This window comes from Budorcas taxicolor, chromosome X (genome assembly GCF_023091745.1).
Source record: "Budorcas taxicolor isolate Tak-1 chromosome X, Takin1.1, whole genome shotgun sequence".
NCBI lineage: Eukaryota > Metazoa > Chordata > Mammalia > Artiodactyla > Bovidae > Budorcas > Budorcas taxicolor.
Genome location: NC_068935.1, coordinates 113,269,431 through 113,296,773, shown reverse-complemented (window position 1 = coordinate 113,296,773; position 27,343 = coordinate 113,269,431). Strand labels below are relative to the sequence as shown.

General features: G+C 36.4%; 1 protein-coding gene across 4 annotated transcripts in view; it reads left to right on the top strand.

The window, feature by feature from the left end:
- GK (glycerol kinase) overlaps positions 1-26,505 on the top strand; it is a 75,418-nt gene extending 48,913 nt beyond the window's left edge. For all 4 annotated transcript variants that reach the window (XM_052662864.1, XM_052662863.1, XM_052662862.1 and 1 more), the window contains 9 exons: positions 677-757; positions 15,111-15,189; positions 16,391-16,487; positions 17,265-17,349; positions 18,455-18,575; positions 18,684-18,827; positions 21,033-21,113; positions 24,092-24,178; positions 26,010-26,505. In XM_052662864.1, the coding sequence (XP_052518824.1) occupies positions 677-757; positions 15,111-15,189; positions 16,391-16,487; positions 17,265-17,349; positions 18,455-18,575; positions 18,684-18,827; positions 21,033-21,113; positions 24,092-24,178; positions 26,010-26,020 (786 nt within the window). In that variant the 3' untranslated portion in view covers positions 26,021-26,505. The remainder of the gene's footprint in view (positions 1-676; positions 758-15,110; positions 15,190-16,390; positions 16,488-17,264; positions 17,350-18,454; positions 18,576-18,683; positions 18,828-21,032; positions 21,114-24,091; positions 24,179-26,009) is intronic.
- Positions 26,506-27,343: the final 838 nt, after the last annotated feature.

Below are 27,343 nucleotides of genomic sequence, written 5' to 3'. Positions count from 1 at the left end.
AAAAGATTCATGGAAGTCTTCTTTAACTTCATATAAATAATACTTCAACATAATTTGCTATTAAGTAACTTTTGAGTCAGCAGCTTTTTAAAAATTTTTTATCAGGGTTTAATTTAGAGCTCAATAAAAATGATGAGTATTACATTTTAAGCATTCTTGTAAGAACCATTTTAGGTTCTTTAACTTTTATATGTGTGTTTTTAATTGTGTTAGTAGAATATCTCACTAGGAGCTTGTCAGATTCTTAATTCAAGTCCAATTTCCAACAAGGGATAAACTTTTTGTACTATTTGAGTGTATTGTTCTTTTTAAAATAATTTTTATTGGAGTTAATAGTTGATTTATAATGTTGTGGTAGTTTCAGGTGTACAGCAAAGAATGCCCACTTTTTTAAGATCTTTTTCCATGTAGGTCATTCCATGTAGATCTTCCCAACCCAGAGTGTTGAGTAGAGTTTCCTGTGCTATTAGTTATCCTTATTAGTTATCTGTTTTATATATAGTAGTGTATCCCAGTCTGCCAAGTGTATTGTTCTTAAAACTGGTAATATTGATTTTTAAGATATATTTTCTAAATTGTCATGTTTATTGAGTTATAACTAGATCATTTTTGCTTTAGAAATCTTATGCTGTCTTTTTGTTTTCCTGGCTATAAACTCTTTTTCTCTTTTCTACAGTGTGTATTTTCTGAACATGGCCTTCTGACCACAGTGGCTTATAAACTCGGCAGAGATAAACCTGTATATTATGCATTAGAAGTAAGTACATTTCAATCAGTATAGATAATATGACAGACATTCAAAGTGAAAGTGAAGTCGCTCAGTTGTGTCTGACTCTTTGTGACCCCATGGACTGTAGCCTATCAGGTTCCTCTGTCCATGGGATTTTCCAGGCAAGAGTGCTGGAATGGATTGCCATTTCCTTCTCCAGGGGATCTTCCTGACCCAGGAATGAAACCTGGGTCTCCCACATTGCAGGCAAACACTTTACCGTCTGAGCCACCAGGGAAGCAGACATTCAAAGCTAATGAAAATCACAGAGTTATCTGTAAGAATGAGAAGCAACTTCTCAGTCGCTATAGTTTTATCATGACATTGCAACAATTCAGTCACAAAAAAGCTCCATTTCCAATTCTAGTTCTAATTATTTTTAGTTACTTCCTAGAAATAGTGTTGAACTTCTCAAAGTCATCCATCAGGGATAGAGTGAACTTCTTCTAAACTCTGGTTGGACTGGTTAATGTAATTTTGACCTCTTCACATGAATTACAAATGTTCTTTTGGCATCTAGAATGCTAAATCCTTTCTAGTAGGTTTTCATTATAGTTTGCCCAGGATAGATTCATCAGAGAAATCACTGTCTATGGCAACTATAGCCATACAAGTTGTCTTTCTTAAAACAGTGGGAGTTGAAATTCAAAATTACTCCTTGATTCATGGGCTGCAGAATGTATACACGTTGTTGTTGTTTAGTCGCTCAGTCATGTCCAATTCTTCATGACCCCATGGACTGTAGCCCACCAGACTCCTCTCTCCATGGGATTCTCCAGGCAAGAATACTGGAGTGGGTTGCCGTGTCCTTCTCCAGGGTATCTTCCCAACCCAGGGATCGAATACACATCTCTTGCATTGGCAGGCAGATTCTTTATCCGTGAGCCATCAGGGAAGCCCATACGTTGCATTAGTAGGCAGGAAAACAACATGAATCTCACTGTAGATCTCCATCAGAGCTCTTGTGTGACCAGATACATTGTCAGTTCCCTTCATATTTTGAAGGGAATCCTCTTCTGAGCATTATGTTTCCATAGCTGGTTTAAAATATTCAGCACTTCATGTTGTGAACAGATGTGTTGTCATCTAAGCTTTCTTGTTTCATTTATAGAGCACAGACAGCATAGATTTACTGTAATTCTTAAGGACCCTAGGATTTTCAGAGTGGTAAATAAACATTGGCTTCAACTTAAGGTCACCAGCTACATTAGCCCGTAACAAGAGAGACAGCCTGTTCTCTGAAGCTTTGAATTTAGACATTGACTTCTTCTCTCCAGCTGTGAAAGTCTCCGATGTCTTTCCTTCCAATATAAGGCTATTTCATCTACATTGAAAATGTGTTGTTTAGTAGCCACCTTCATTAATGGCCTTAGCTAGATCTTCCGAATAACTTGCTGTGGCTTCTACATCACCACTTGCTGCTTCACCTTGCACTTTTATGTTACAGAGACAATTTCTTTCCTTAAACTACATGAACCAACCTCTGCTAGCTCCAGATTTTTTTCTGAAGCTTCCTCTCCTCTTCCAGCCTTCATAAAATTAAAGAGAGTTAGGGCCTTGCTCTGGCTTAGGGGAATGTTGTGGTTCATTTGATCTCCTATCCAGATCACTCAGACTTGCTCCATATCAGCAGTAAAGTTGTTTCACTTCTTTATCATTCATGTGTTCACTGGAATAGCACTTTTACTTTACTTCAGGTTTTCCTTTGCATTCACAACTTGGCTAACCATTTGGTGCCAGAGGCCTAGCTTTCAGCCTGTCTCAGCTTTAGATATTATTTCGTCATTAGTTTAATTATTTCTATTGAGTTTTTGGTTTAAAGTGAGACATGGGACACTTCTTTCACTTGAGCATTTAGAGGTCATTGTAAGGTTATTAATTCGCCTAATTTCAATATTGTTACATCTCGGGGAATAGGGAGGTCTGAGGAGAAGTAGAGAAATGGGGAATGGCCAGTTGGTGAAGCTGTTAGAACATATACATTTATAAGTTTGCCGTCTTATATAGGAACAATTTGTGGCACCCCAGAACAATTACAGTAGTAACACCAAAAATCACTAATCACAGATCACCTTAACAAATATAATAATAAAATTTGAAATATTTCTAGAATTACCAAAATGTGACACAGAGATACAAAGTGAGCAAATGTTAGAAAAATGGTACCAGTAGACTTGCTCTGTGCAGGGTTGCCACAAACCTTCAGTTTGTGGGGGAAACAAACAAACAAACCTAGTATCTGGGAAGCACAGTAAAATGAGGTATTCCTGGGACTTCCCTGGTTGTCCAGTGGTTAAGACTCCAGGCTCCAATGCCGGAGGCCCAGGTTTAATCTCTGGTCAGGGAACTAGATCCCACATGCTGCAGCTAAGACCCTGTGCAGCCAAACAAATAAGTGTTTAAAAAATAATAAAATGAAATATGCCCACTGTGGGATTTGTGCCTCCATGACCATAAACACTGTTTCTGCTACTCTAGCCTGAGAGTTCATTCATTTAGTCTAATCATCCCACCATATCATTGGCTCCAAGAGCATATATTAAAATATCTAGCTCTTTTTGAATGAATTATCAAGCCACATCTATGCCATTTTGTATTAATATTTGCAGAGACAATCTTTTGTTCCTCTAAATTGAGGTCTTTGTTTCTTCCTATTAAATTTCATGATAGTGATTTCAGCCAATTCTGACACAAGTCTGAATGCTTTTTCATTCTTCACCCTTACTCTTCCAGTTTTGTCTTTTCTGGAGACTTAACACATTAGCTTTATGATTTTTTTTAATTTATTTATTTTAATTGGAGGATAATGACTTTACAATACTGTGATGGGTTTTGCCATACATCACTATGAATCAGCCATAGGTATACATGCATCTCCTCCATCCTGAACCCACCTCCTTCCCCACTGTATCCCTCTGTGTTGTCACAGAGCACCAGCATATATATTACCATATGATTTTGTTTTGATTCATGTAATTTTTTTTAGTTTCATAGAATTTTAAAGCTGAGGGAAGCAGTGGATTAGATGACAACAGGCTTCGCTACACCCTGCTATCCCCTTGTTTCATGCGTGAAGAAGGCAAGTGAAACTGGAGTCATTTGGCCAAGGTAGTTTGATGCAAATCCACATTATTGGACATCAGAGTCTAGATGCCTGGGCTGCCCCATTGGACCATCTCCTTCCTTATGTATCTGAATAGTCAGGGCTTCAGTCTCCTCAGTCTAGTGTTCTTCTCCCTGCATCCCCCATATGTCACACCCTTCTGCTAACCTAGCAACTCAGCCATAACACACACACACTAGTTTGTTAACAGCACAATTTCTTTTCCATGTTTTCTAATTCTTTTCACAAAAATTTTGTAAAATTTTTTTTAAAAATCAAAAAAGAATGCAGAGAATCAAGCCAGGTTGGTATAACTTTTTCTCAGTGAATTCATGCAAATTCCACCTAGTTGCCCTGCTTCATTTTTGGGGAAAGTGCTTATAAAGCAGGTATTTAATACTCATTTCTGTAATTTGACAGACTTTGGCTAGGCTTTGCAATCTGAGGTGTCAAAAAGTAACTTTCTTTACTTTCAAAAGTACTCTCTGTGGGGAATTCCCTGGTGGTCCAGTGGTTGGGACTCCATGCTTTCACTGCCAGGGGCAGAGTTTTAATCCCCGGTCAGGGAACAAAGATCCCACAAGCCACCTGGTGAGGCCAAAATAAATAAATAAATAAAATTTTTTTAAAAGTACCTTCTTTGAAAACAGAAACTATGCCTACCCCTCTTAGATTTTAGTCTTCTTTCATTATGCCTCTGCTGACTAGGAAGCAACATAAGACATTTCTAATTGTTGTTTGAGGGTTTTTTAGTAGTACTTTCAAAATAATAGTTATATATTTTTCCAAGAGTGTTTATAATTGTTTAATATTTTTAATAACCATCCAACCACGATGAGGACCTTGAATGCTTTATACTTACCACCTCCACCAGCAGTCATGTTATGGAATTTACAATTTTCATTTCCCCCTTTTCTTAAACATACAGTAATTGATACTATTTTCAGTCAATCATAAATCATATTAATTGATGTATTTATCAATTTCTGTGTCCAGTATCATTTCTTTGGTCCCAGACCTTTTATGTCCCCATTCACCACCCCCAGGATTTTCTTGCTGAGGGACAACCTTTGAAAGTTCATAGAATCTGGGGTAGTAAGCCTATTCTTTACAGGTTTCTCTTTATTGTGCCCTCTCTTTGGAGTGGATATAAAAAAAATCTCAGTTTTTGTAGCTACATCCCTTTTGGCCATTTTTTTGCTGCCAATCAGACCTTGGCTGCCCTGATATAAAAGTTTTTAAACTTTATATCCTTATCATTGACATTCCATAGTTTTACTATGATATGCCTTAGTTTAGATTTATTTTTACTTATTCTGTTAGGTACTTGGATACAAGTCTGTCTTCAGTTCTGAAACATTCTCAGCAATTATCTCTTCAAATATTGCTTCTCTACCATTGCCTCCATCCTCTTCTAGATTTGCTATTGTCTGGATATTGGAACTTTCCAACCCACCCTCCATGTCTCTTAACTGCCATTTTATATGTTTTTAATCTCTTTGTTTCTCTGTGCTTTATCCCTGGTGAGTTTCTCAGTATCTACATTTCAAGATTTTCTCTTTAAAACAAACAAAACAAAAACATTTTAATTGTGAAATGTAAAATATGTAGAGAAAAATACATAAACCATCAATGTACAGCTTAACACGGTATTATTAAAGAAGACCCATGTGGGACTTCCCTGGCAGTCCAGTGATTAAGACTCCACACTTTAACTGCAAGGGGCTTGGGTTTGATCCCTGGTCAGGGAACTAAGTTTTCATATGCTGTGCAGCCAGAAAAAAGAAATATTAAAGATGAAGACCCGTGTAACCTCACCCGGGTCAAAAAACAGAGAACTGCCAGGAACCCACTATGTGCCACTCCCAATCACAGCTTCTTTCCTTTCCCCTAAGGTAACACTGCCTTGGCTTTTATTATAACCACTTTCTTATTTTCTTTATAGTTCTAACACTTAAATGTGCAACCCTGAACACCAGAGTTAGTTTTGCATGTTTTTAATAGTTTATATGTTAATAATACAAAAGAGTGAGACTGAGTAATACAGTATGCAAACTTTGGTCCCTTTCACTCAACATTCGCTTTGTGAGATTCACCGCTATTATTTCATTCTTTTTCATAACCATATGTAAATACCACCAGCAGTGTATAAGAACAATAATTTACCTGGTCTCTCTTGTCTGTTCTATGGTTTATCTCAACTACTACCTTTTTAAATCTCACTCAGTACTTTCATTTCTAGAATCTTTAATTGGTTAGTTTTCACCTGGTTTTGTTTTATTTCCCTCTTTCTTTCGGTTTGTAATTCATTTTATTTTTGTGGAAATCATACCTTAATTTACCTCTTTGGCTTTTGTTTCTTTTTTTCTTTTTTGGCCATGCTACATGGCATGCGGGATCTTAGTTTCCCAACCAGGAATTGAACCTGTACCCCTGTAGTGGAAGCTCAGAGTCCTAACCTGGACCACCAGGGAAGTCTTCTAATGCACTCCTTTGAATACATTTAGCACATACTTATTTTAAAGACTTACTTCTCAGACTGAAATGAATTCTGTTCCAACTGTTAAGTTTTGTTGACTGATGTCATTTCTTCCCCTTCCATACATTTTTACTAGAAGTGATGCTTCTAAGCTAGCATATGATGTGCAGTAATATCTAATTTACTAAAAAGTCTGTATATTTTAATTTAATAAAATTTTAATAGAAGTATAATTAATTTACACTTAACTTAGTTTTAAGTGTACAACATAGTGACTCAGTATTTTTATACATTACAAAATGATCACCACAATAAGCCTAGTTAGCATCTGTCACCATGCAAAATTATTATAATATATTGACTATATTCCCAGTGCTGTATATTATATCCCTGTGATTGTTTATTTTTTAATTAATTTATTTATTGGCCACACCACTTGTGGGATCTTAGCTTCTCAATCAGGGATCAAACCTATACCCCCTGCACTAGAAGCATGGAGTCTTAACCACTGGACCACCAGGGATGTCCCACGCCTTGTTTATTTTATGGCTGGAAGCTTGTACCTCTTAATCTCCCTCATCTCTTTCACTCATCCTCCTACCCTCTTCCCCTCTGGCAACCAACATTTTGTTCTCTGTTTCTGTGAGCCTATTTCTATTCTGTTTGTTCATTTGTTTTATTTTTTGGATTCCACATACAAGTGATACCATGCTATATTTTCTTTCTCTGACTTATTTCACTTAGCAAGTACCCTCTAGGTCCACCCATATTTTCACAGATCACGAGATGTCACCCCTTTTTATGGCTGAGTAATATTCCATTATATATTATAAAATTATCCATTTTATTCATCTATCGAGAGATATTCAGGTTGCTTTCATATCTTGGCTATTGTAAATAATGCTGCAATGAACGTGCTGGTGCATATATCTTTTCTAACTAGTGTTTTTGTTTTCTTTGAAAAATTACTCAGAAGTGGACATCAGGGCTCAAGGGTTCCCTTTTCCCCATATCCTTCGCAACACTTGTTATTTCTTGTCTTATTGATAATAGCCATTATGACAGGTGTGAGGAGATTGCATTGTGATTTTGATTTTCATTTCCCTGATGATTCGTGATGTTGAGCACCTTTCCATGGGGCTATTTACTATCTTATGTCTCCTTTGGAAAAATGTCTATTTAGGTCCTCTGTCAATGTTTTAATCAGATAGTTTTTGACATTGAGTTATATGAGTTCTTTGTATATTTTGTATACTAACCCCATTTGCAAATATTCTCCCCCATTCAGTGGGCTGCCTTTTCATTTTGTCGATAGCTTCCTTCATTGTGCAAAAGCTTTTCAGTTTATTTTTGCTTTTGTTTCCCTCGCCTGAGAAGACAGTACAAAAAGAATATTGCTGAGGTCAAAGAGCATACAGCCTGTGTTTTCTTCTAGAAGTTTTATACTTTCAGATCTTGCATTTAAATTTTAAATCTGTTTGGAGTTTATTTTCATATATGGTGTGAGAAAGTAGTCTGGTTTGATTCTTTTGCATGTAGGTGTTCTGTTTTCTGAACACTATGTCTGATGTTTTAATACTGAATTTCTTCATGTATTTTGAAGTTTTCCCTTCTGGTCTCATTTTCCATTAAGCCAATAGCCTGAGTCAGCAGGTAGACAACTGCTTGTTTTACAACACCCCTACACAAGCAGGAGAGCACCACCGAGCCCCTGGCTTCAAGCACTGACAGTCCTCCTGGTCTTACATGAAGCACTCTGAATTCTTTGCCTCTGCAGGAGCCAGTTCCAGCCCCTCCTGCTGCCTGACACATACAGAACAATGAACCAGAATCCTTCATGCCTGTGGCCTCAAACCCTATTTGGCTGTGCATTTCTGTTTCTGTCCACAATGATGCTATTTTCTTCTTGAGTTATCATGTGTTGTTTTGTTTTTCTCTTTTTATATTTTGCCTGTTATCCTCTGTTACGGACACAGGTGATTTTTTAAAGTGCAAACTCAACCATCTCTGTTGATAGGATTTTATCACTAAGAATGTTAACATCTCTGGGTCCCTATTTCATTGTTAGTAAAAAGGAAGTGGGACACATGATCCTTCAGTTGTTTTGAGACTTTAAACTCATATTAAACTGCTTAAATTTGTCCTACTGTTGCTAGTTGGAAATTTTCCTTAGTGGTGGAAGATACTGAAACAAAATTGAGCAAGAATTACCAAAATAGAGTGAGTAGTTCTGCCTTCCCTCTGCCATCTGTGTGCCATCTTCCCCAAGCTGTGCTTCTCCCTTCCTCGTTCATCTTCTTTTTCTAAATGTTATTTCCCAAAACAAAATGCTCTTGGGGAGCTTTGATCTGATTATGAACTTGAGCATACTATGGGTTTGAGACTTCCATGTTCTGTATTTTGTCACTAGGATATAAGTTCCCTGCAGTCAGAAGACTTACCTGTCTTGTTCACCACTCTATCCCAGAGTCTGGCATATAGTAGACACTCAATAGGTATTGTTTATATACCAAATCCTGTATTATGCCATTTTTGCCTATTTAAACATGAGCTCCAAAGAGGATTCCTTATAACACCCCCATTGTTTTTTTTAATTTATCAAGGATAATTGCTTTACCGAATTTTGTTGTTTTCTGTCAAACCTCAACATGAATCAGCCATAGGTGTACATATGTCCCCTCCCTCTTGAACCACCCTCCCATTTCCTTCCCCTTCCCACCCCTCTAGGTTGACACAGAGCCCCTGTTTGAGTTCCATGAGATATACAGCAAATTCCCATTGGCTATCTATAAGTTTCCATGTTACTCTCTCCATACAGCTCACCCTCTCCTCCCCTCTCCCCGTGTCCATAAGTCTGTTCTCTATGTCTGTTTCTCCATTATTGCCTTGCAAATAAATGCTTCAAGACCATCTTTCTAGATTCCATATGTATATGTGTTAGTATATGATATTTATCTTTCTCTTTCTGACTTACTTCACTCTGTATAATAGGCTCTAGGTTCATCCATCTCATTAAAACTGACTCAAATGTGTTCCTTTTTATGGCTGAGTAATATTCCATTGTGTATATGTACCATAACTTCTTTATCCATTCATCTGTCAATGGATATCTAAGTTGCTTCCATGTTCTAGCTATTGTAAATAGTGCTACAATGAACAATGGGATATGTGTGTCCTTTTCAGTTTTAGTTTACTCAGGACGTATACCTAGGAGTGGGATTGCTGGGTCATATGATGGTTTTATTCCTAGTTTTTAAAGGAATCTCCATACCATCTTCCATAGGGGCTAACACCCCCCACCCGTTGTTTTCTTTAAATGTCCTTTTTCTCATCTCTTTGATGTGATTTGTGATTTTGGTGTCAAATTTTTCTTTTTTTGGAGTTTTTCATCTCTCTTGAGCCAGATATTCATTTTAGGTATAAGCCTTATTTATTAGTTAACTGTTGCTGCATAACAATCCTACCACTGATGCAAGTAGCTTAAAACCATACCCATTTATTATCTTACAGTTTTCATGGGTCAGGATTCCGTGCAAAGCTTAGCTGGATCTTCTACTCAGGGTCTTACTGGGCTGCAGTCAAGATTTAGACTGAGATTGCACAAGGTGTAGACTGAGGTTGCAGTCTCATCTGAGACTCCATCTGTTTCTAGGTTCGCTCAGGTTATTGACCAAATTTAGTTTCTTGTGGTTGTAGAACTGGAGGTTTCAGTTTCTTACCAGCAGTCAGCAAGAGGCTGCCCTCAGCTCCTAGAGGCCACCTGCAGTTCCTTCCTATGTGAGGACTTAACACCACCAAGGCGGGGAGAGAGTCCAGAAAACAGGTGTGATAATCTTATGCAACGTAATCACATACATATTGCCACATACATCCTGTCACCTTTGACAGGCCCTGTTGGTTAAAAGAAAGTCATAGATCCCACCTTACTTAAAGGGAAAGGATCATGGAAGAGTATGAATAGCAGGAGTTGAGGATCATGGGGGCCTATAAACATTGTTGATGGACTTTTCTAATGTACTTTCTTAATATATATATATATGTATTTTATGTATATATATAAATGTGTATATATATATAAATGTATATATATTTTCTATATATATATATATATATAAATGTATTTATTTTAATTGGAGGCTAATTACTTTACAATATTGTATTGGCTTTGCCATACATCAACATGAATCCGCCACGGGTGTATACTTTCTGACAAATGAGTGCTTTTAATTTTAATTCTCTGACTGGTTACCAAAGTATTAATGATACAGGTTACATTTCAAAAATGCTTCCCCAATTCACCTCTCTGCTCCTGTTGTCTTCTCTTTGCAATTAAAAATGCTGTATTTAGATTTTTGCATTTGTAATCATATATAAATTAAGTACAGTATAAATTATATAGTGTTGTATATTACTGTAGCATACACAAAACTGTTTCCTGTGCCTAATGGTTGATTTTGAGCAATTTAAGGATAACCTAAATTTTACATAATTTTTCTCCACATGTACTGATTTTAACCATAATTGCATTGTAAGACACATCCTACACCCTAAAATAATCTACTTTATAATACTGTTCATGGCAGTAACATTCATCTCAAGGAACTTTTGAGGGAACGTATGTTTGCCTGCTATGACATTATATCAGAGCTACTTGATTTTTTTAAATCTAATCTTCACATAGCCTTTTCCTTACCTTTTCACTTTCCAGGCTGTTTGTCTAGTTTTTAGTAATTTATTTCTCTTGTCCAGTTATCATTGAACTTCTTCTTTTTACCGCTCATTTCTATTATGTTTTTCTTTGTGCATGCTCAATCACTCAGTTGTATCTGACTCTTTGCAACCCTATGAACCTTAGCCTGCTAGGCTTCTCTGTCCATTGGTTTTCCCAGGCAAGAATACTGGAGTGAGTTGCCATTTACTTCTCTAGGGGATCTTCCCGACCCAGGGATTGAACCCATGTCTCCGGCATTTCAGGTGGATTCTTTACCGCTGAGCCACTGGAGAAGCCCTCTCCTTTCTATTATGTTTTTGTTTTTCTTAGAAAACCTCAGTTAGGCTTCTGTGTAGCTTTCCCAGTGGATCGTGACTTAGAATAAGGGTTGATTCATGTTTGTAGTTGATGAGCTGAAGTATTGAATCTTTATATTTGTGATATAATTGACAGTAACTTATTTGATCACAAGTAGACAGTCACCTTCTATCTATCATTTTGGGTTTCCATTCCTGTACTCTTTTCCCTGCCCATCTTCAAAGCATTATACCACCTTCCAGTTTATCTCCTGCCTTTGGATTCAGACTACATCTTTTGTGAATTTGGAGGTTTCTCTTATTTTTATTAATTTGTAAAGAGCTATACCAAGTATTATATCATGATACCAAAATTATATACTTATTTCAGATAAGTGTTTTTCATATTAAACCTACTTCTTTGTTCAACAATAGAACACTCCTGTATACTCTTGATGACCAAATTTAAAATAATTTTCTTCTGGAAGCTTGACAGTGGCTTTAAATAATGTCCTCAATAATGTTCTCAATCAGTTACCTTTAATGAAAAATCTTGATTTTCCTTTTATTACAACTACATTGCTTCCTCTGAAAAAAAATTATCTGAGCATGTAACATATTGCCCTCATCAGTGGAAAGGAGGTACACCAACATTTGATTTCCCAAAATATGAAGTTCCACTAGCTGATAGCCATAAGACCACTCCACTAGACTTCCAGCTCAATGGCTTTTTAAAATTTGTTGTTTACTCACCTAAAACCATTGGAAACATACACATTTCTTGGTTAGGTGCCATGTAGGACCAGTGTCTTTTTGAGTGTATAAGGAGAAAGAACATCTGTTTTTCCATGTAGATCTAGAACTGTGCTGTCCAGTATGGTAGCCACTAGCCACACCTGACTATTGAACATTTGAAATGTGGCTAGTCCAAATTGAAATGTGCTGTAAGTGGAAAATATATACCTGATTTCAAAGACTTAGTAAATTATATATATATATAAACATATCTCAATGTTGCAATGATAATATTTTTAATATATTGAGTTAAACAAAATATATTACAATTAATCTAACCTTTTAACTATGGTAACTAAAAAAGTTAAATTATATCTGCAACTCACATTATATTTCTGTTAACAGCACTGGTCTAGAGAATCTTATGTGTTTTCTAGTCTTTGGCAACTAGTATATCTAAATTGTTTGCTTCCAAAGGATGTTTCAGAGTTGAATTGTCTCCAAAAGCAAAAAATGTACTTAGTTCTCCTTAATAGTCCTACTCTCTACCTAAGTATATAATATATCAAAGTTAGGAAGTGTATTCTTTGAGGAGAGGCATTGGGTTAGGGTCCCTTGTCAGGTGTTTGCTAAATTGTCGTTGTCCCACTTTTAAAATCTGGTTCTATCTTCACAGAGATGTCGAATCAGTTCCTCAAATAAATTTTATAGCTGAAAATTCACTGTATAAAAAGAGCGACTGGTGTTTTGCCAGCTTTTCAGTAGAATATAGTGACTTGTTCTCATAGCAGCCGTGAATGGTAGAATGTATTAATAGCAACATGTTCAGCGTCTAGTTTGTTTACATCCTGAAAACTGATGGCAAGAAGGGATAACCATTTGCAATTCTATTTACTGGGGATAGAGAGGCAAGCAACGTATAAAAAAAATTCTGTTTCCTATACTTAACTATATTACCTGATGTTTTGGTTTGGAGTGACTCTATCAAGTAATTTACATTAATAATCTATATGGAAAAAAAAAACACGGAAGATGAACAAATGTGTATGAATGAAACATCAGAACCAAAAAACCTTTTTTGGAACTCCTAATGGTTTGTGCTAATACTTCCTTTGGCCTCAGAATCTTTTTTTTTTTGTTTTTATGAACAGCTTTATGGAGATGTTCTTCCCATATCACACAATTCACTCTTTTAAAGTGTATGATTCAAGGGTGGGATGATTTGGGAGAATGGCATTGTAACATGTATACTATCATGTAAGAATCGAATCGCCAGTCTATGTCCGACGCAGGATATAGCATGCTTGGGGCTGGTGCACGGTGATGACCCAGAGAGATGTTATGGGGAGGGAGGTGGGAGGGGGGTTCATGTTTGGGAACGCATGTACACCCGTGGTGGATTCATGTCAATGTATGGCAAAACCAATACAGTATTGTAAAGTAAAATAGAGTAAAAAAATAAATAAATAAATAAAGTGTATGATTCAGTGGTTTTTAGTATGTTCACAGAGTTTTGCAGTCATCACCGCAGTCTAAATTGAGAACATTTTTATTTCCCCAAAGACTAACTCTATCACCTCAACCCTAGGCAAGCACTAATCAACTCTTTGTGCCTATGGATGTGTGTATTGTGGACATTTCATATAAATTGAGTTATACAATATATGATCTTTCATTTAGCATAACATTTTCAACATTCACCCATGTTGTAGCAGAATTTCATGTTTTTTCATGGTCAAATAATTTTCCAGTGTGTAGGTTTACTACCTTTATCCATACATCGGTCAATGGAATTTGGCTGATATGCTTTTTTAACACCTAACTAGTGAAACTAATATTTACATTCAGTAATAACTTTCCTGTATATTCCTGTATACTTCCTGTGTTAAGCCTCCTTGTAATTTCTTTAGGTAACTATTATTATAGTCATTACCCTTATATAGGCGAATAAATGGAGTCTTGGAAAGCCCAACTAATTTACCTAAAATTACGTATCTATTAAAAAATAGAATTCAGCCTTAAACCTGGTTCATCTGACTACAAATTGTATGTTTTCTTCCTTATTGCCACAGCCATACATTCCCCCTCCACTCCATCCCTTGGTGATTTTGTTATAAAGAATAATTATTTTTAAATTAATTTTTATTGGAGTATAATTGCTTTACAATGCTGTGCTAGTTTCTGCTGTATAGCAAGGTTAATCAGTTGTACGTATAGCCACTCTTTTAAAAATGTCCTTCTCATTTAGGTCACTACAGAGCATTGAGTAGAGTTCCTTGTGCTATACAGTTAGGTCCTCATTAGTTATCTAAGAATAATTACTTTGCAGTTAGCCTTCTTTGCTGACTAGTTTTGTGTGTGGTTGCTAGATTTAATATACTGTTTAATTTGGGAAATGGGCTTAAAAAACTTTCAGGGTTCAGTTCAATTCAATTCAGTCGCTCAGTCGTGTCGAACTCTTTGCGACCCCATGAATCGCAGCACGCCAGGCCTCCCTGTCCATCACCAACTCCCGGAGTCCACTCAGACTCATGTCCATTGAGTCCGTGATGCCATCCAGCCGTCTCATCCTCTGTCGTCCCTTTCTCCTCCTGCCCCCAATCCCTCCCAGCATCAGAGTCTTTCCCAATGAGTCAACTCTTCGCATAACATTTCCCAATAACTCTGTAGCTACAATGGGAATGTATTCTGGGTGATAATATACCTTTGTCATTTAGCAACAGGACAATTGTACAAGAAACAGATTGCTCACCACAGTTATGTCCATCTATGGGAACAGGTCCAAGGTCTGCTGGAGGGCTCGCTTCTCTGCCTCATGAAAAATTTCTACAATGACTTAGATAAAACCATGTTTATATTGAAAGACCTGGTTTATGACGTTTGTAGAAGTCCCAAAGTTGAAATTTTTGAATCGTATCCATCTGGTAGAATCATACACAGAGAATATGCTCAATAAAAACTTTATATACTGATAACATATTTAATATATTCTCTCTTGGATTCCTTATTTCCCATAGGGTTCAGTAGCTATAGCTGGTGCTGTTATTCGCTGGCTTAGAGACAATCTTGGAATTATAAAAAGCTCTGAGGAAATTGGTGAGTATGTTCTAACAAAGGGCTGGAATCTAAATAATGAAAATTGTAAATATTTTACCCTTGCAGTCTGTTAATGCTTTGCCCTGTATTTGACATTAAACTATATGGATCCCTATTATGAGTTTGATATATATATAAAAGACTCTTTGTGAAGATTTGTAAAACAACAAATTGACATAATTAGTGGTGCTTATTCATAAATAGGCACGGTAGGGCATAAAAACTACCCAAGTGTAAAATTGAACACCGAAGATTGCCAGAATCTGCAGTTAAATTTATCTGATAAGAAAGAGCTTTAACTCTTATTAGAGTGAGAATTAAAACTCCAGTACCTGTAATTTAAGTATTACTATGGCTATTTTCAAACGATAGGTAATTATTTTGAACTCCCTACCCACTCTCCTTCTGCTTGTTTCATTTCACCTGAAGGTGAGACAATCAGGGACACATTTCTGATTAGGAATGCAGTGAAGGCCACTTCTTCATCTGCTAGTCAGCAACCTTAAAAATAGTGGAAATGGGGACTTCCCTGATGGTCCAGTAGTTAAGAATCCGCCTGCCAATGCAGGGGACACAGGATCAATCTTTGGTCCAGGAACTAAGATCTCACATGCTGTGGGGCATCTAAGCCCCTACACCACTCCTACTGAGGCCACATGCCCTAGAGTTTGTGCTCCACAAAAAAAGAAGCCACTGCTATGAGAAACCTGTGCCCCATGTCTAGAGAGTAGCTCCCACTCATTGCAACTAGAGAAAGCTTGTGCACAGCAACAAAAACCCAGCACATCAGAAAATAAATTAAATATTTTTTTTAAAAAATAGTGGAAATGAACTACAATACCTTAACAAAACTAATCCAATTCCTTTCATTCTTGGATTGGGTTATATATATATTTTTTTTAATTATTATTTTTACTTTATTTTACTTTACAATACTGTATTGGTTTTGCCATACATTGACATGAATCCACCGCGGGTGTACATGCAGATTGGGTTATATTTTGTGGAGAAATTTGCTTTTGTTGCTCCTCGTATTCTGCTACAATTAGCAACATTTTGCTGTACTGCATATTAGGAAACCAAAAGTCCTGTCCTAATTTTTTAAACATGTGTGCTTGTTTTTGAAAAGAAGTAGTATATATTGGAATGATTTTTTTGTGTGTGTTTTTTTTTTGTTTTTGCTGTTTGTTTTCAACATTAGAAAAACTTGCTAAAGAAGTAGGTACTTCTTATGGCTGCTATTTCGTCCCAGCATTTTCGGGGCTGTATGCACCTTATTGGGAGCCTAGTGCAAGAGGGTAAGAATTGAAAGTAAGGTATGCTTTTGTCAGTCTTGATTTATTTACTATATTAGCTAAGAACTTATTGGTTAATAGTTTTCTATTTTCAAATGATTTTGAAGTATGGAGGAAACCTTTTATACTTGGGAAGTATAATTTTAGAAGTTGGGAATTCCTGGCTGTCCAGTGGCTAGGATTCCACGCTTCCACTGCAGGGGGCATGGATTTGATCCCTGGTTGCGGAACTAAGATACTGCGCTGCATGCCCCTTGGCATGACATAAACAAGAACGCCAGGGACTTCCCTGGTGGCTCAGTGGCTGGAACTCTGCCCTCCCTCCCAGTTCAGGGCACCTGGATTCTAGATCCCACCTGCCACAACTAAGACCTGGTTCAGCCAAATCAATAAATAAATATTAGAAAAAATTCCATGAAGTTATGTCATCTGACAATAAGCCCCGGCTATATTCCTATTCATGTTAGTATTATTATCTTTTATCAAGGCACCTGTAAGTTATATATCAAAAGGCCATCATCTAGATGAGTATTGATTTGGTGTTATATTATTGTCATCTATTCAGATAGATCATGAACTTTTTCATATGTGGATGCAACATTGTAGACTATAAGGATTTTGCCAGCTACTTAATGTTTGTGTCCAGTTTTGGCTTTTTAATGTCTTTTCCCCCCCATATACTTCTATGTACCAAATTCAACCTTCCCATATTTAGAACATTCCCGATTAATGACTCATTTATTCTGCTCTAATCTTAAAAATCTTTGTGTATATTTTTAGGATCATCTGTGGGCTCACTCAGTTCACCAATAAATGCCATATTGCTTTTGCTGCATTAGAAGCTGTTTGTTTCCAAACTCGAGAGGTAATCAATATGGGCCTTTTTCCTGTACTTAATCCACCTTTATTATTCCTATACAAATTATATATATATATATGTATATATATATATATATATATTTATATATGCCAGAAATTTATGAAAATTTAATAAGCTTGTTCTTGTTGTTCAATCACTAAGTCGTGTCCGACTCTTTGTGACCCCATGGACTGCAGCACGCCAGGCTTCCCTATCCTTCACCATCTCCAGAGTTTGCTCAAACTCATGTCCACTGAGTCAGTGATGCCATCCAACCATCTCATCCTCTGCCGCCCCCTTCTGCTCTTGCCTTCAATCTTCCCAGCATAATCAGAAATTAAGCCTGGGGACTTCCCTAGCAGTCCAGTGATTAAGACTTCATGTTTCCACTGCAGTGGGCCTGGGTTCCATCCTAGGTCAGGGAACTAAGATCCTATGGGCTGCACAGTAAGGCCAAAAGAAAAAAAAATTTAATTAAGCCTGCCTAAACAGTAATGTAATAAATGCAAGTTTGTTTTCTTTTCCCAGCTGTCATTACTCTTTAAGTTCCTGTTAGCTGCTGGGCACTGGGCATTTTGCAGTTGAGGGGATGTTGAGCAACACATATTAGGTAAAGGATTTGAATAGTAGCACAAACATAGACACCATGGCAGGAAATCAGGGTGCAAAATAGAGTTGTCTGGCTTGCCTGGATATAGAGGTGAGTGCAGAGGAGTGGTAAGAGAAGAGGTTATAAGTGAAGTCGCTCAGTCGCGTCCGACCATTTGCAACCCCATGGACTGTAGCCTACCAGGCCTCTCCATCCATGGAATTTTCCAGGCAAGAGTACTGGAGTGGGTTGCCATTTCCTTCTCCAGGGGATCTTCCTGACCCAGGGATTGAACCCAGGTCTCCCACATTGCAGGCAGATGCTTTACCGTCTGAGCCACCAGGGAAGTTCCCCAGAGAAAAGGTTGGTGGTAACCAAATCAAGGAGGACCTAGAAGAAATCTCTTTTTTTCTTCTGTAGGCTTTGGGGAGCTTTTGTGTATTTTTAAGTAGAAGATGACTATTTTCTGGATATTACTGTGTGGTACTTTGATGATGTTCATTGCATTTTTTTTTTTTTCAGATTTTGGACGCCATGAACCGTGACTGTGGAATTCCACTCAGCCATTTGCAGGTAGACGGTGGAATGACCAACAACAAAATCCTTATGCAGTTACAAGCAGACATTCTGTATATTCCAGTAGGTCAGTAAGCCCTCATTCCTTCAAACCCCAATAGTCATGTTTCTTTGGAGAACTGATTTTTCAGGCATATGTCACTGCTAAGAGAGTGATGTTGTTCGCTCCCCTCAGTGAAGCCATCCATGCCCGAGACAACTGCCCTGGGAGCTGCCATGGCTGCAGGGGCTGCAGAAGGGGTTGGCGTCTGGAGTCTGGAGCCTGAGGACTTGTCGGCTGTCACAATGGAGCGATTTGAACCTCAGATCAACGCTGAGGGTACTTTTATTTATTTTTTTTATTGGAGTTGATTTCTAACACAATGTTGTGTTAGTTCCAGCAGTACAGCAAAGTGATTCAGTTATATATACTATGTTTTTCAGATTCTTTTCCCGTATAGGTTATTACATAATATTGAGTATAGTTCCCTGTGCTCTACAGTTATCTTTTTCAGTGAGGGTACTCGTAAAGACTGAAGATTGGTGTACTGTGAAAAGGGAGAGAGAGTTTGGTGGTTTAGTCACAAATCAAGAAATGAAATAAGATTGCAAATGCGAAGGTAATTTCATATTCAGCTGCTAAACATATTTGGCTTCATATTTGAATGAATGTGAATAAGAGAAATAGTTCCCTATTTAAAAAAAAAACAAATTTCTATAATCACTTTTTTACCGTTCACTTCTACTGTTTATAGTCTCTTCATGTACGAGGAGAACACTGCCACATTATCAGTTTTATTAATAGCCTGTTAGTGTAACCTTTTCTGACAGTGACAAGGGAGATATATAGACCACTGACCCATTGTGTCTGCATTGGGTCATCTTTAGTGCCAATGACCAGTTTTAGGACAGGATTTACTTGGCTAAGGACCATTCTGGTAACTTTTAAGCACAGCAGGGCTAGCCTGACAAAAGCAGCAACAATTTAAATCAATGAGCATTAAATATTTGACTCACTGTTGTAACAAACAAAACTAAGCCACAAGCCAGACCAATAAACTGTAGCCCGCCAGGCTCCTCTGTCTGTGAACTATTCCAGGCAAGAATACTGGAGTGGGTTGTCAGTTCCTCCTCCAGGGGATCTTCCAGACCCAGGGATCAAATCCGTGTCTCTTGCATCTCCTGCATTGGCAGGCAGATTCTTTACCACTGTGCTACCTGGGAAGCCCCAATACCTGTAACTAAGTTTGTGTACAAAAGTCAGGTTTTATATATTCAATTTGGTTTTAAACCTTTTTAAAAAGCTGTGTATTAAATGGCATCATAGAGTCCAAAAGACTGTTCTATACATCTCTGTCTCTTTTGCTGTCTCTCGTACAGGGTTATGTTGATGTATGGCAAAACCAATACAATATTGTAAAGTAATTAGCCTCCAATTAAAATTAATAAATTTATATGTTAAAAAATGGCATCATAGTGGATTTTGTGGTGGTTCAGATGGTAAAGAATCTGCCTGCAATGAGGGACACCTGGGTTTGATCCCTGGGCTGGGAAGATCCCCTGGAGAAGGGAACAGCTACACACTCCAGTATTCTTGCCTGGAGAATTCCATGGACAGAGGAGCCTGGCAGGCTACAGTGCATGGGGTCACAAAGAGTCAGACACAACTGAGCGACTTTCACTTTCCAAGGTCCTCTGCCCTCCCCCAAAGAGAAAGCAGATCAAATAGGATTCTCCTATCTAATTCATCACCACCTGCTTATAAATGACCTGGTCTTAGCAGATAGCCTGTCTCCGCATCTCCTTTCATTTTGCAGACCAGGCTGAATTTCCCTCCAACTTCCACACAAGCTTCTCTCTGCAGTCACTGGCAGTCTTTGGCAACCATACCGGGATCTGAGTCCTGGTAAAGCTCCATGTCAGTTAAATACAGTGTGACAAGCGTCAGTTTAATAAGTGAAACAATTTATCAAGAATGATGAGTGAATATAAGTATAGTACTTAGAACATCTTAGTAAACTGTCTTTCTTTTTTAAAAAACTTTTTATTTTGTGTTGGAGTATAGTAACTAACAGTTGTTATTGATAGTTTCAGGTGTACAGCAAAGTGACTCAGCCATACATGTGAAAGTGAAAGTCACTCAGTCGTGTCCAACTCTTTGCGACCACATGGACTGTAGTCCATGGAATTCTCCAGGCCAGAACACTGGAGTGGGTAGCCGTTCCCTTCTCCAGGGGATCTTCCCAACCCAGGGATCAAACCCAGGTGTCCCACATTGCAGGTGGATTCTTTACCGTCTGAGCCACCAGGGAAGTCCAATAATACTGGAGTGGGTGGCCTATCCCTTCTTCAGTGGATCTTCCCAGTCCAGGAATCGAACTGGGGTCTCCTGGTAGATTATTAATCGAACTGGGGTCTCCTGGTAGATTATTCCATACATGTACATGGATCCATTCTCCCCCAGACTCCCCTCCCATCCAGTCTGCCACATAACATTGAGTAAACTGCCTTTCTTATGTATGGTTTTCCTACCTTCTATTTCTAGAAAGTGAAATTCGTTATTCTACATGGAAGAAAGCTGTGATGAAATCAATGGGTTGGGTTACAACTCAGTCTTCAGAAAGTGGTAAAAATGTTTTTATTGTTATTGCCACTTTGTCCTAGTATGTTAAATAGCTTCTTTAAGTATCTGTTTATACTTAGCAAGGCTGCTCTGAAGAATAGCATTATCATATGCTCATAGTTTCTAACATTTTGAAAACACTTTAAAGTTCTAAACATAAAATGTAAATTATCAGATTGATATATGTGCTTAACTCTGTCCTGCCATACCTTTCCTTATTAGTTTATTTCTGGTACTTTGATTGATAACTTAGTTTTCTAAAAGTAAAAGTATTTCTAGTTTCTTCCTAATGAAAAAAAGAATCAACTAAACTTTTTTTATCCTCTTCGTGACTGACTTTGCCTTTTTGGGGGGCTGTCTTCATGACCTGAACTGACCAAAAGCTATATTGATTTCAGAATACATTTCATTACTTCCTGGACTGCTCCCAAGTCCTTAGTGAGTGTATGTTGCAAGAATTCATTGAAATCAGAGGAAGAAATGTACCAAACATAGTAAATTAGAAATGTCATAATTGGGAAATGCTCTTGGCAGAAATTAGAGAATTTTTGTTTTTAATCGCTTAGATGGGAAGGTATCTACCATAAATAAAATATTTAGTTGTAAACAGCTGTGAGCTGCCTTAAATATTGAAACAGCCTTTAACATACCTTTAATGTGGCTTGATATTGTAATCCTTTGCTAAATATAAGATTTGGAATTTAATGAATGAAACAATGGCCAATAATATTTTGAAGCATATAGTTTAAGAGAGAAGAGTTTATAAATGAAATATAGCCTGCCTTCCAACCCCAAAGTGAGTATAGAACCACTTTAAAAAAATTATTTATTTATTGGCTGCACCGGTGCTTAGTTGCAGCATGGGAGATCTAGTTCCCTGTCTAGGGGTCAAACCTAGGCTCCCTTCATTAGGAGCCCAGAGTCTTAGCCACTGGATCACCAGGGAAGTCCCAAGAACCACTTTTAATGTATCTAGTTTTTCAGAGAAGCTTCTGGGATCATCCTGTTTCTACTTGAAGCTTTTGTTTATTCTCCTAAATAAGCTTTAGGCTTAATATCCATTGTCTTCAAATCCTTTGTTCTGAGACCCACGTTTCTTTCTAAGATGGTGACAAAGCCTTTCTTGCTAAGACTGTTTGCAGTTTTGAGACCTTTTATAGTTAAACTTCTCAATCATAGGTATTTTTTGTAGCACAGTGCTAGTTGCTTTGAAGGACGCAGCAGCTGTGCACCCTGATTTATTTTCTGGTTACCCTCAATTAAAAGCTGATGAAAATGAGTTCTCTGATTTCTTTGACTAGTTATATTTTTTTAAATGCACAGAAACTTCCCTGGAAGTCCAGTGGTTGAGACTCCACACTTCCAATGCATGGGGCACAGGTTCATCTCTGGTCAGTGAACAAGATCCCGCATGCTCCCAAAAAATAAATAAATAAAATGTATTTTATTTATTTTATGGCCAAAAAAATATTAGATGGCCAAATAAATAAATAAAATGGCACAATTCAACCTGTTCCCCTCCCTCGCCATATCCGCCTCCATGTCAATGCCACACATACTTCTTCCTTACTTGCAGTTGAGGATATAATTTTGATCGCCAAGTTCCCACAAAGCCAATTGATCATTTTCTGTTTGCTTTACCTTACTGTCAGGGAACTTAAAATGCCAAGAAAAAGTGGATAAAAGAAAATTACATGATTTTTTTGTTTCTGCCTTCAGAATTGACGATAAAATAATTTGATTTTTTGAGAGCTTTCGATTTTTCAAACTTGGTGTTTGTTTCAGTTAGGCTGCAGTGTATTTAAGGCAAAGTGTGAAAACAATTTGTAGCAGATTTATGAAAAGCACTCATGTACAACATTTTGAGAGTCTCTAAAACTGTATAATAATCCAGATAACAATATTCAATCAATTAGTGAAATGCTGATTGTTCCTCAAGCAATGTAAGCTATGTAATAATAGTACAGATAGAATCCTATTTTGATGATCTCATAAATCTATTCAGATTGCTACCTGGCCTCTTATCCTCTTTAAATAGTTTTAATTTATGGGAAGAATATTATGTTAGCTTAATTTCCAAAGCATATTGCCAATTTTGAAGCATTCATATTTATTTTCTTGTTTGTAACTATATTTGAATGGACTGTAAATAATTTTTAACATATATTTAATATGTTTAAAATGTAGGAATGATTGGGGATTTAATATTTTTTGGAGAGAGCTTGTGATAAATAATGACTTCATGACTTTGTACTCCAAATCCACCAAAATAACATTTTTTTCCAAAAAGTGTTAAATGTTCAAGATACATAATGTTTAAATTCAAGAAAAGCCTATGTCTGTATCTCTCTAGCTATTCTTTAAAGGAAATGTTTTCAGTCAGGTTAGAAAATATCGAAACAATTGTGTTCTCAGACAATATTTTAAAGTATAGATTAATACAGTTTAGTTTTTAAATTATATAGTAACATTAATTTTCAGGTTCATTTTGTTATACCAACTGTGTGTAAAAAAGAAAATGAAACCAATAGGGTTTGAAATTTATTTTCAAACTAATGAGTTGGACTAATATAACTCTTCTCTGATAGCCAAAGGATCTATAATTTTAATCTGGATGGGGAATGGGATTGCTCACTTAGTATCTTTTGGGGAAGAACCAAGAAAGCTAAAATCAGCAGCCTCCCAAAAAGAAAGTTCTCCTTCAGCTTTCTTTGGCTTTGCCAGTGGAAGGTTTATGTTGGTCTGTATGCTCTATGTTCTTGCTATTTGTGGCATGCTATCTGTATTGTTTGTTAACTGTCATAAGCCCTCAATTTTGATTCTGGTTTTGATTTAAAGTAATAACTCTTTGCTAGCTTTTATGAATATACTATATTTATAACTTTTTTTGCTATCATGTGATTCTTAACACAAATATTGTAATTATGTGTCTTTCTTTTGGTTTGCTTGACTGGAATTCCCTCCTACTCGGATGACAACAGGTGACCCTAGTATCTTCTGTAGTCTACCCTTGGGCTTTTTTATAGTGAGTAGCGTGGTAATGTTAATCGGAGCAAGGTACCTCTCAGGTCAGTTCCTCTTTAAATTAGACAATTATATGAGTTAGCATTAATGTCTTTGTGTATAAATGAACAGAAAGTTTTCAGTATTTTTCCTTCTTCCTGTTCTTAGGAACCTGGAAAATCTATTAAAGGTCTAGTTAATAGACTATTTAATTCAGAATTAAGGACTGTGACTCTGCTTTTATTCTCTTTGATTTTTAGTAGATGATTTTCTTTGAGGGGCTACATTCTGCTGGCAAGTGCAGCAGTAAGCACAAGTACTACTGTTCATGCTTAAATGAAAGGATGTTCAGAGTGGTAGATGAAATGTATAGTATTTGAAATCAATTGAACTGTCTTTCAAATGTACCTAAGTTGTTTTTCATATTTATGAAAATCTGCCACAGAAGTCTTAATATTTCAATCCTGGTAAGACTTTTGGCCAGAGTATGTTAGCAGAGTTTCTGTAAAACTCTAAACCTGGGGAAAAGTTATCGTCACTTTTATTTTAGTTAAGAGAATACATTGGTGAACTGAAATTTTTTTAAAATTATTGCTGAAATAAATTGGTGAAATTCAAACTGAATTATTATTTTCACATATTCTGAATATTCTTATAAAAGTAAAATTGCTCAGTACATTATAAAACTCACTGAATAACCAGCATTAATTTAAATATAATAATCATTTTTGGAAGTTGTTCCTAATGATAGTTCAGTTTTTCTTCAAATTAGTGGCCTAAATGGAAATGACGTATTTCATATGTTGCCAAGAAAGTGAAACACTTAAAAAATCTTCTTAATTAGGGAGTTGAATTATTTCTCTTAATTAATTACAAGATGACCTGGGTTTAAAATGTAAAAATTTTTTATTGATATGGGAGAACATCTGTTTTTAGAAGTCTGACAAGCATTAATCAGATTGGCATCATCACTAAAGCACTATATATAAATATGGAATGAAAAGTTATTTACATTAGCAGAAAGGGAATAAAAATTATCTACATTAACAGAACATTAAATTATCTTTTAAATCATGATAAAATTTCAGTTATGTGCATGAGAATTTAAAATTAGATTTACCATTTTCTGTATTCTTCATGTTTATAATAAATTTGTTCAAATATTTTTCTTCCATAATACCCATTCCTTATGTTGGTATTAGTGCTTTATACACTACAAAAGGCTTCTGTATACATAAATCTGTGCAGAATTAGCAGATGCTTATTTTCTTTCTGCTTCTCAGGAATGTTTGGTGGAAGAGTCTGAGTATTCCCCCGAAGAACTGTAATTTAAATTTTTAAAACTTCTGTTTTAGGAAAAATTCTGTTTTTTTTTGTTTATCCTGAGGTTTTTTTGTTTTTGTTTTTTTTTTTGTTTGTTTGTTTTTGGCTGCATTATGTTGGTCTGGAAAAGGAAAGAAAATAGCATTGCAGCTGAATGTTTTCATTGATATTTTTTTCCCTTCTGTTTCCCTTTGATACCAGTACAGAATGAAAAAGCTTGGTCTTTGAAAAAATAGGATATATAACATATCTCTAAGCTGAAGGATACAGTAAATGTCCAAATTCCTAGACTTCCAAAATAGATATGATTGCCATCTTTAGGATCTCTCTTGGTAACATATGCTGAGATTTGAGAAAAATTGGAATGACTTGTCTTGGTAAACAGTTAGCAGTAGTGTTCATTTGCTAATTTTGAAATTGGCCCAGTTGTATTTGTTGCATTTTACCTGTGAAGCAATATTTAGGAACCATATGGAATTTCTAGCTCAGTAATTATTGAATCATCTTCATTGCTTTAACTCCTAAATTGCATGTATATTATTATTGACATATATGATTTTTGTCCCATTTTAGGTATGCCGTAAATACTACCAGCTCATGGATTCCAAAGATGCGAGCTCTTTACCTATGGAGAGAGTCCAGTGATTCTGTCTCTTAATGTGATGACACTATTCATAGACTGATTTTATTTATAAGCCACTTGCTGCATGATCCTCCAAGTAGACCTGTGGCTTGAAATAAAGAAAATGCAGCAGAAAGAATGCTATAGAAACATTTGGTGTGTTTTTTAACAGCACTAGTTAAGATTGGACCAGCCACCTTTGGGGCTGACCCCCTCTTTTGCAATCATTTCCTGCCTCATTCCCTGTAAGATCTAGGAAGAATTCAGATCCTGTTCATTGGAATTTTTTTATCACATATATTCAGACTCTGATGGGCCAGGATTTGATTCCTGCACTACACACACTTCATTAAGGGGCTATTACTAATCGGCTAAAAATCTGTGATTTTTTGTTTGCTTCTTTTTAACAGACTCCCCTACCCAAAGTCCTCTTTTCTGCTTATTAGGGAGACCACAACATCTTCACTAAATGCTTAAATGGAAGCCTCTACTAAATTCTTAATATAGAAATTTAGTACCCTAATTCCTTAGGCATTTTTCTAAAAAGTATTTGCCAAAACTGAAAATTCTTCACGTATTTTACATGGTCTCACTAATTATACTGAATTGCTGCTATCTGGATCTTATAGGGAAGGACACTTTCCTTTTTTTTTTCATTCATCTCTCTTTTTTATATTTTTTACATTGTGTATAACATACAGGCCTCTATATTTTGTATAATGAGGGTAGCCCATTTATAAATTAAGAGTACATGTTCTCACTAATTACACTGAGTTTCTGTCAGGATCTTATAGGAAAGAACACTTCCTTTTCTTTTCATCTCTCCTTTTTATATTTCTTACTTTGTATGTGTAACATACATGCGTTTATATTTTATATACTGAGGGTAGCCCATTTATAAATTAAGAACACATTGTATTCAGTAGATTCTAATGGGGCTGGTCTTAAGTGGACCACTATGTGTATAAATATTTTGGGGAAAACAGCTGTATACATTTTTGGGCAACGGTTATACATATTATTTACCAGGAGAGGCTTTCTTGAAGAGCCAACATTTAAAATTTAAGTATATGTTCTATGTGAATAAAAGAAAATGTACTTTATTGTGACTATAATTTCTTATACCATACTTTTATATGCTAAAAAAAACCTGTGGAATAGTATAGCATATATTGTTTTCAAATACAAGCACTGAGTCCATATAAAGTTTGCTTTTCCTTTGACATATATTTAGATCTATTTAGGATCCTTTTGAGGGGATATCAAAAAAAGTTTACAAACTTAA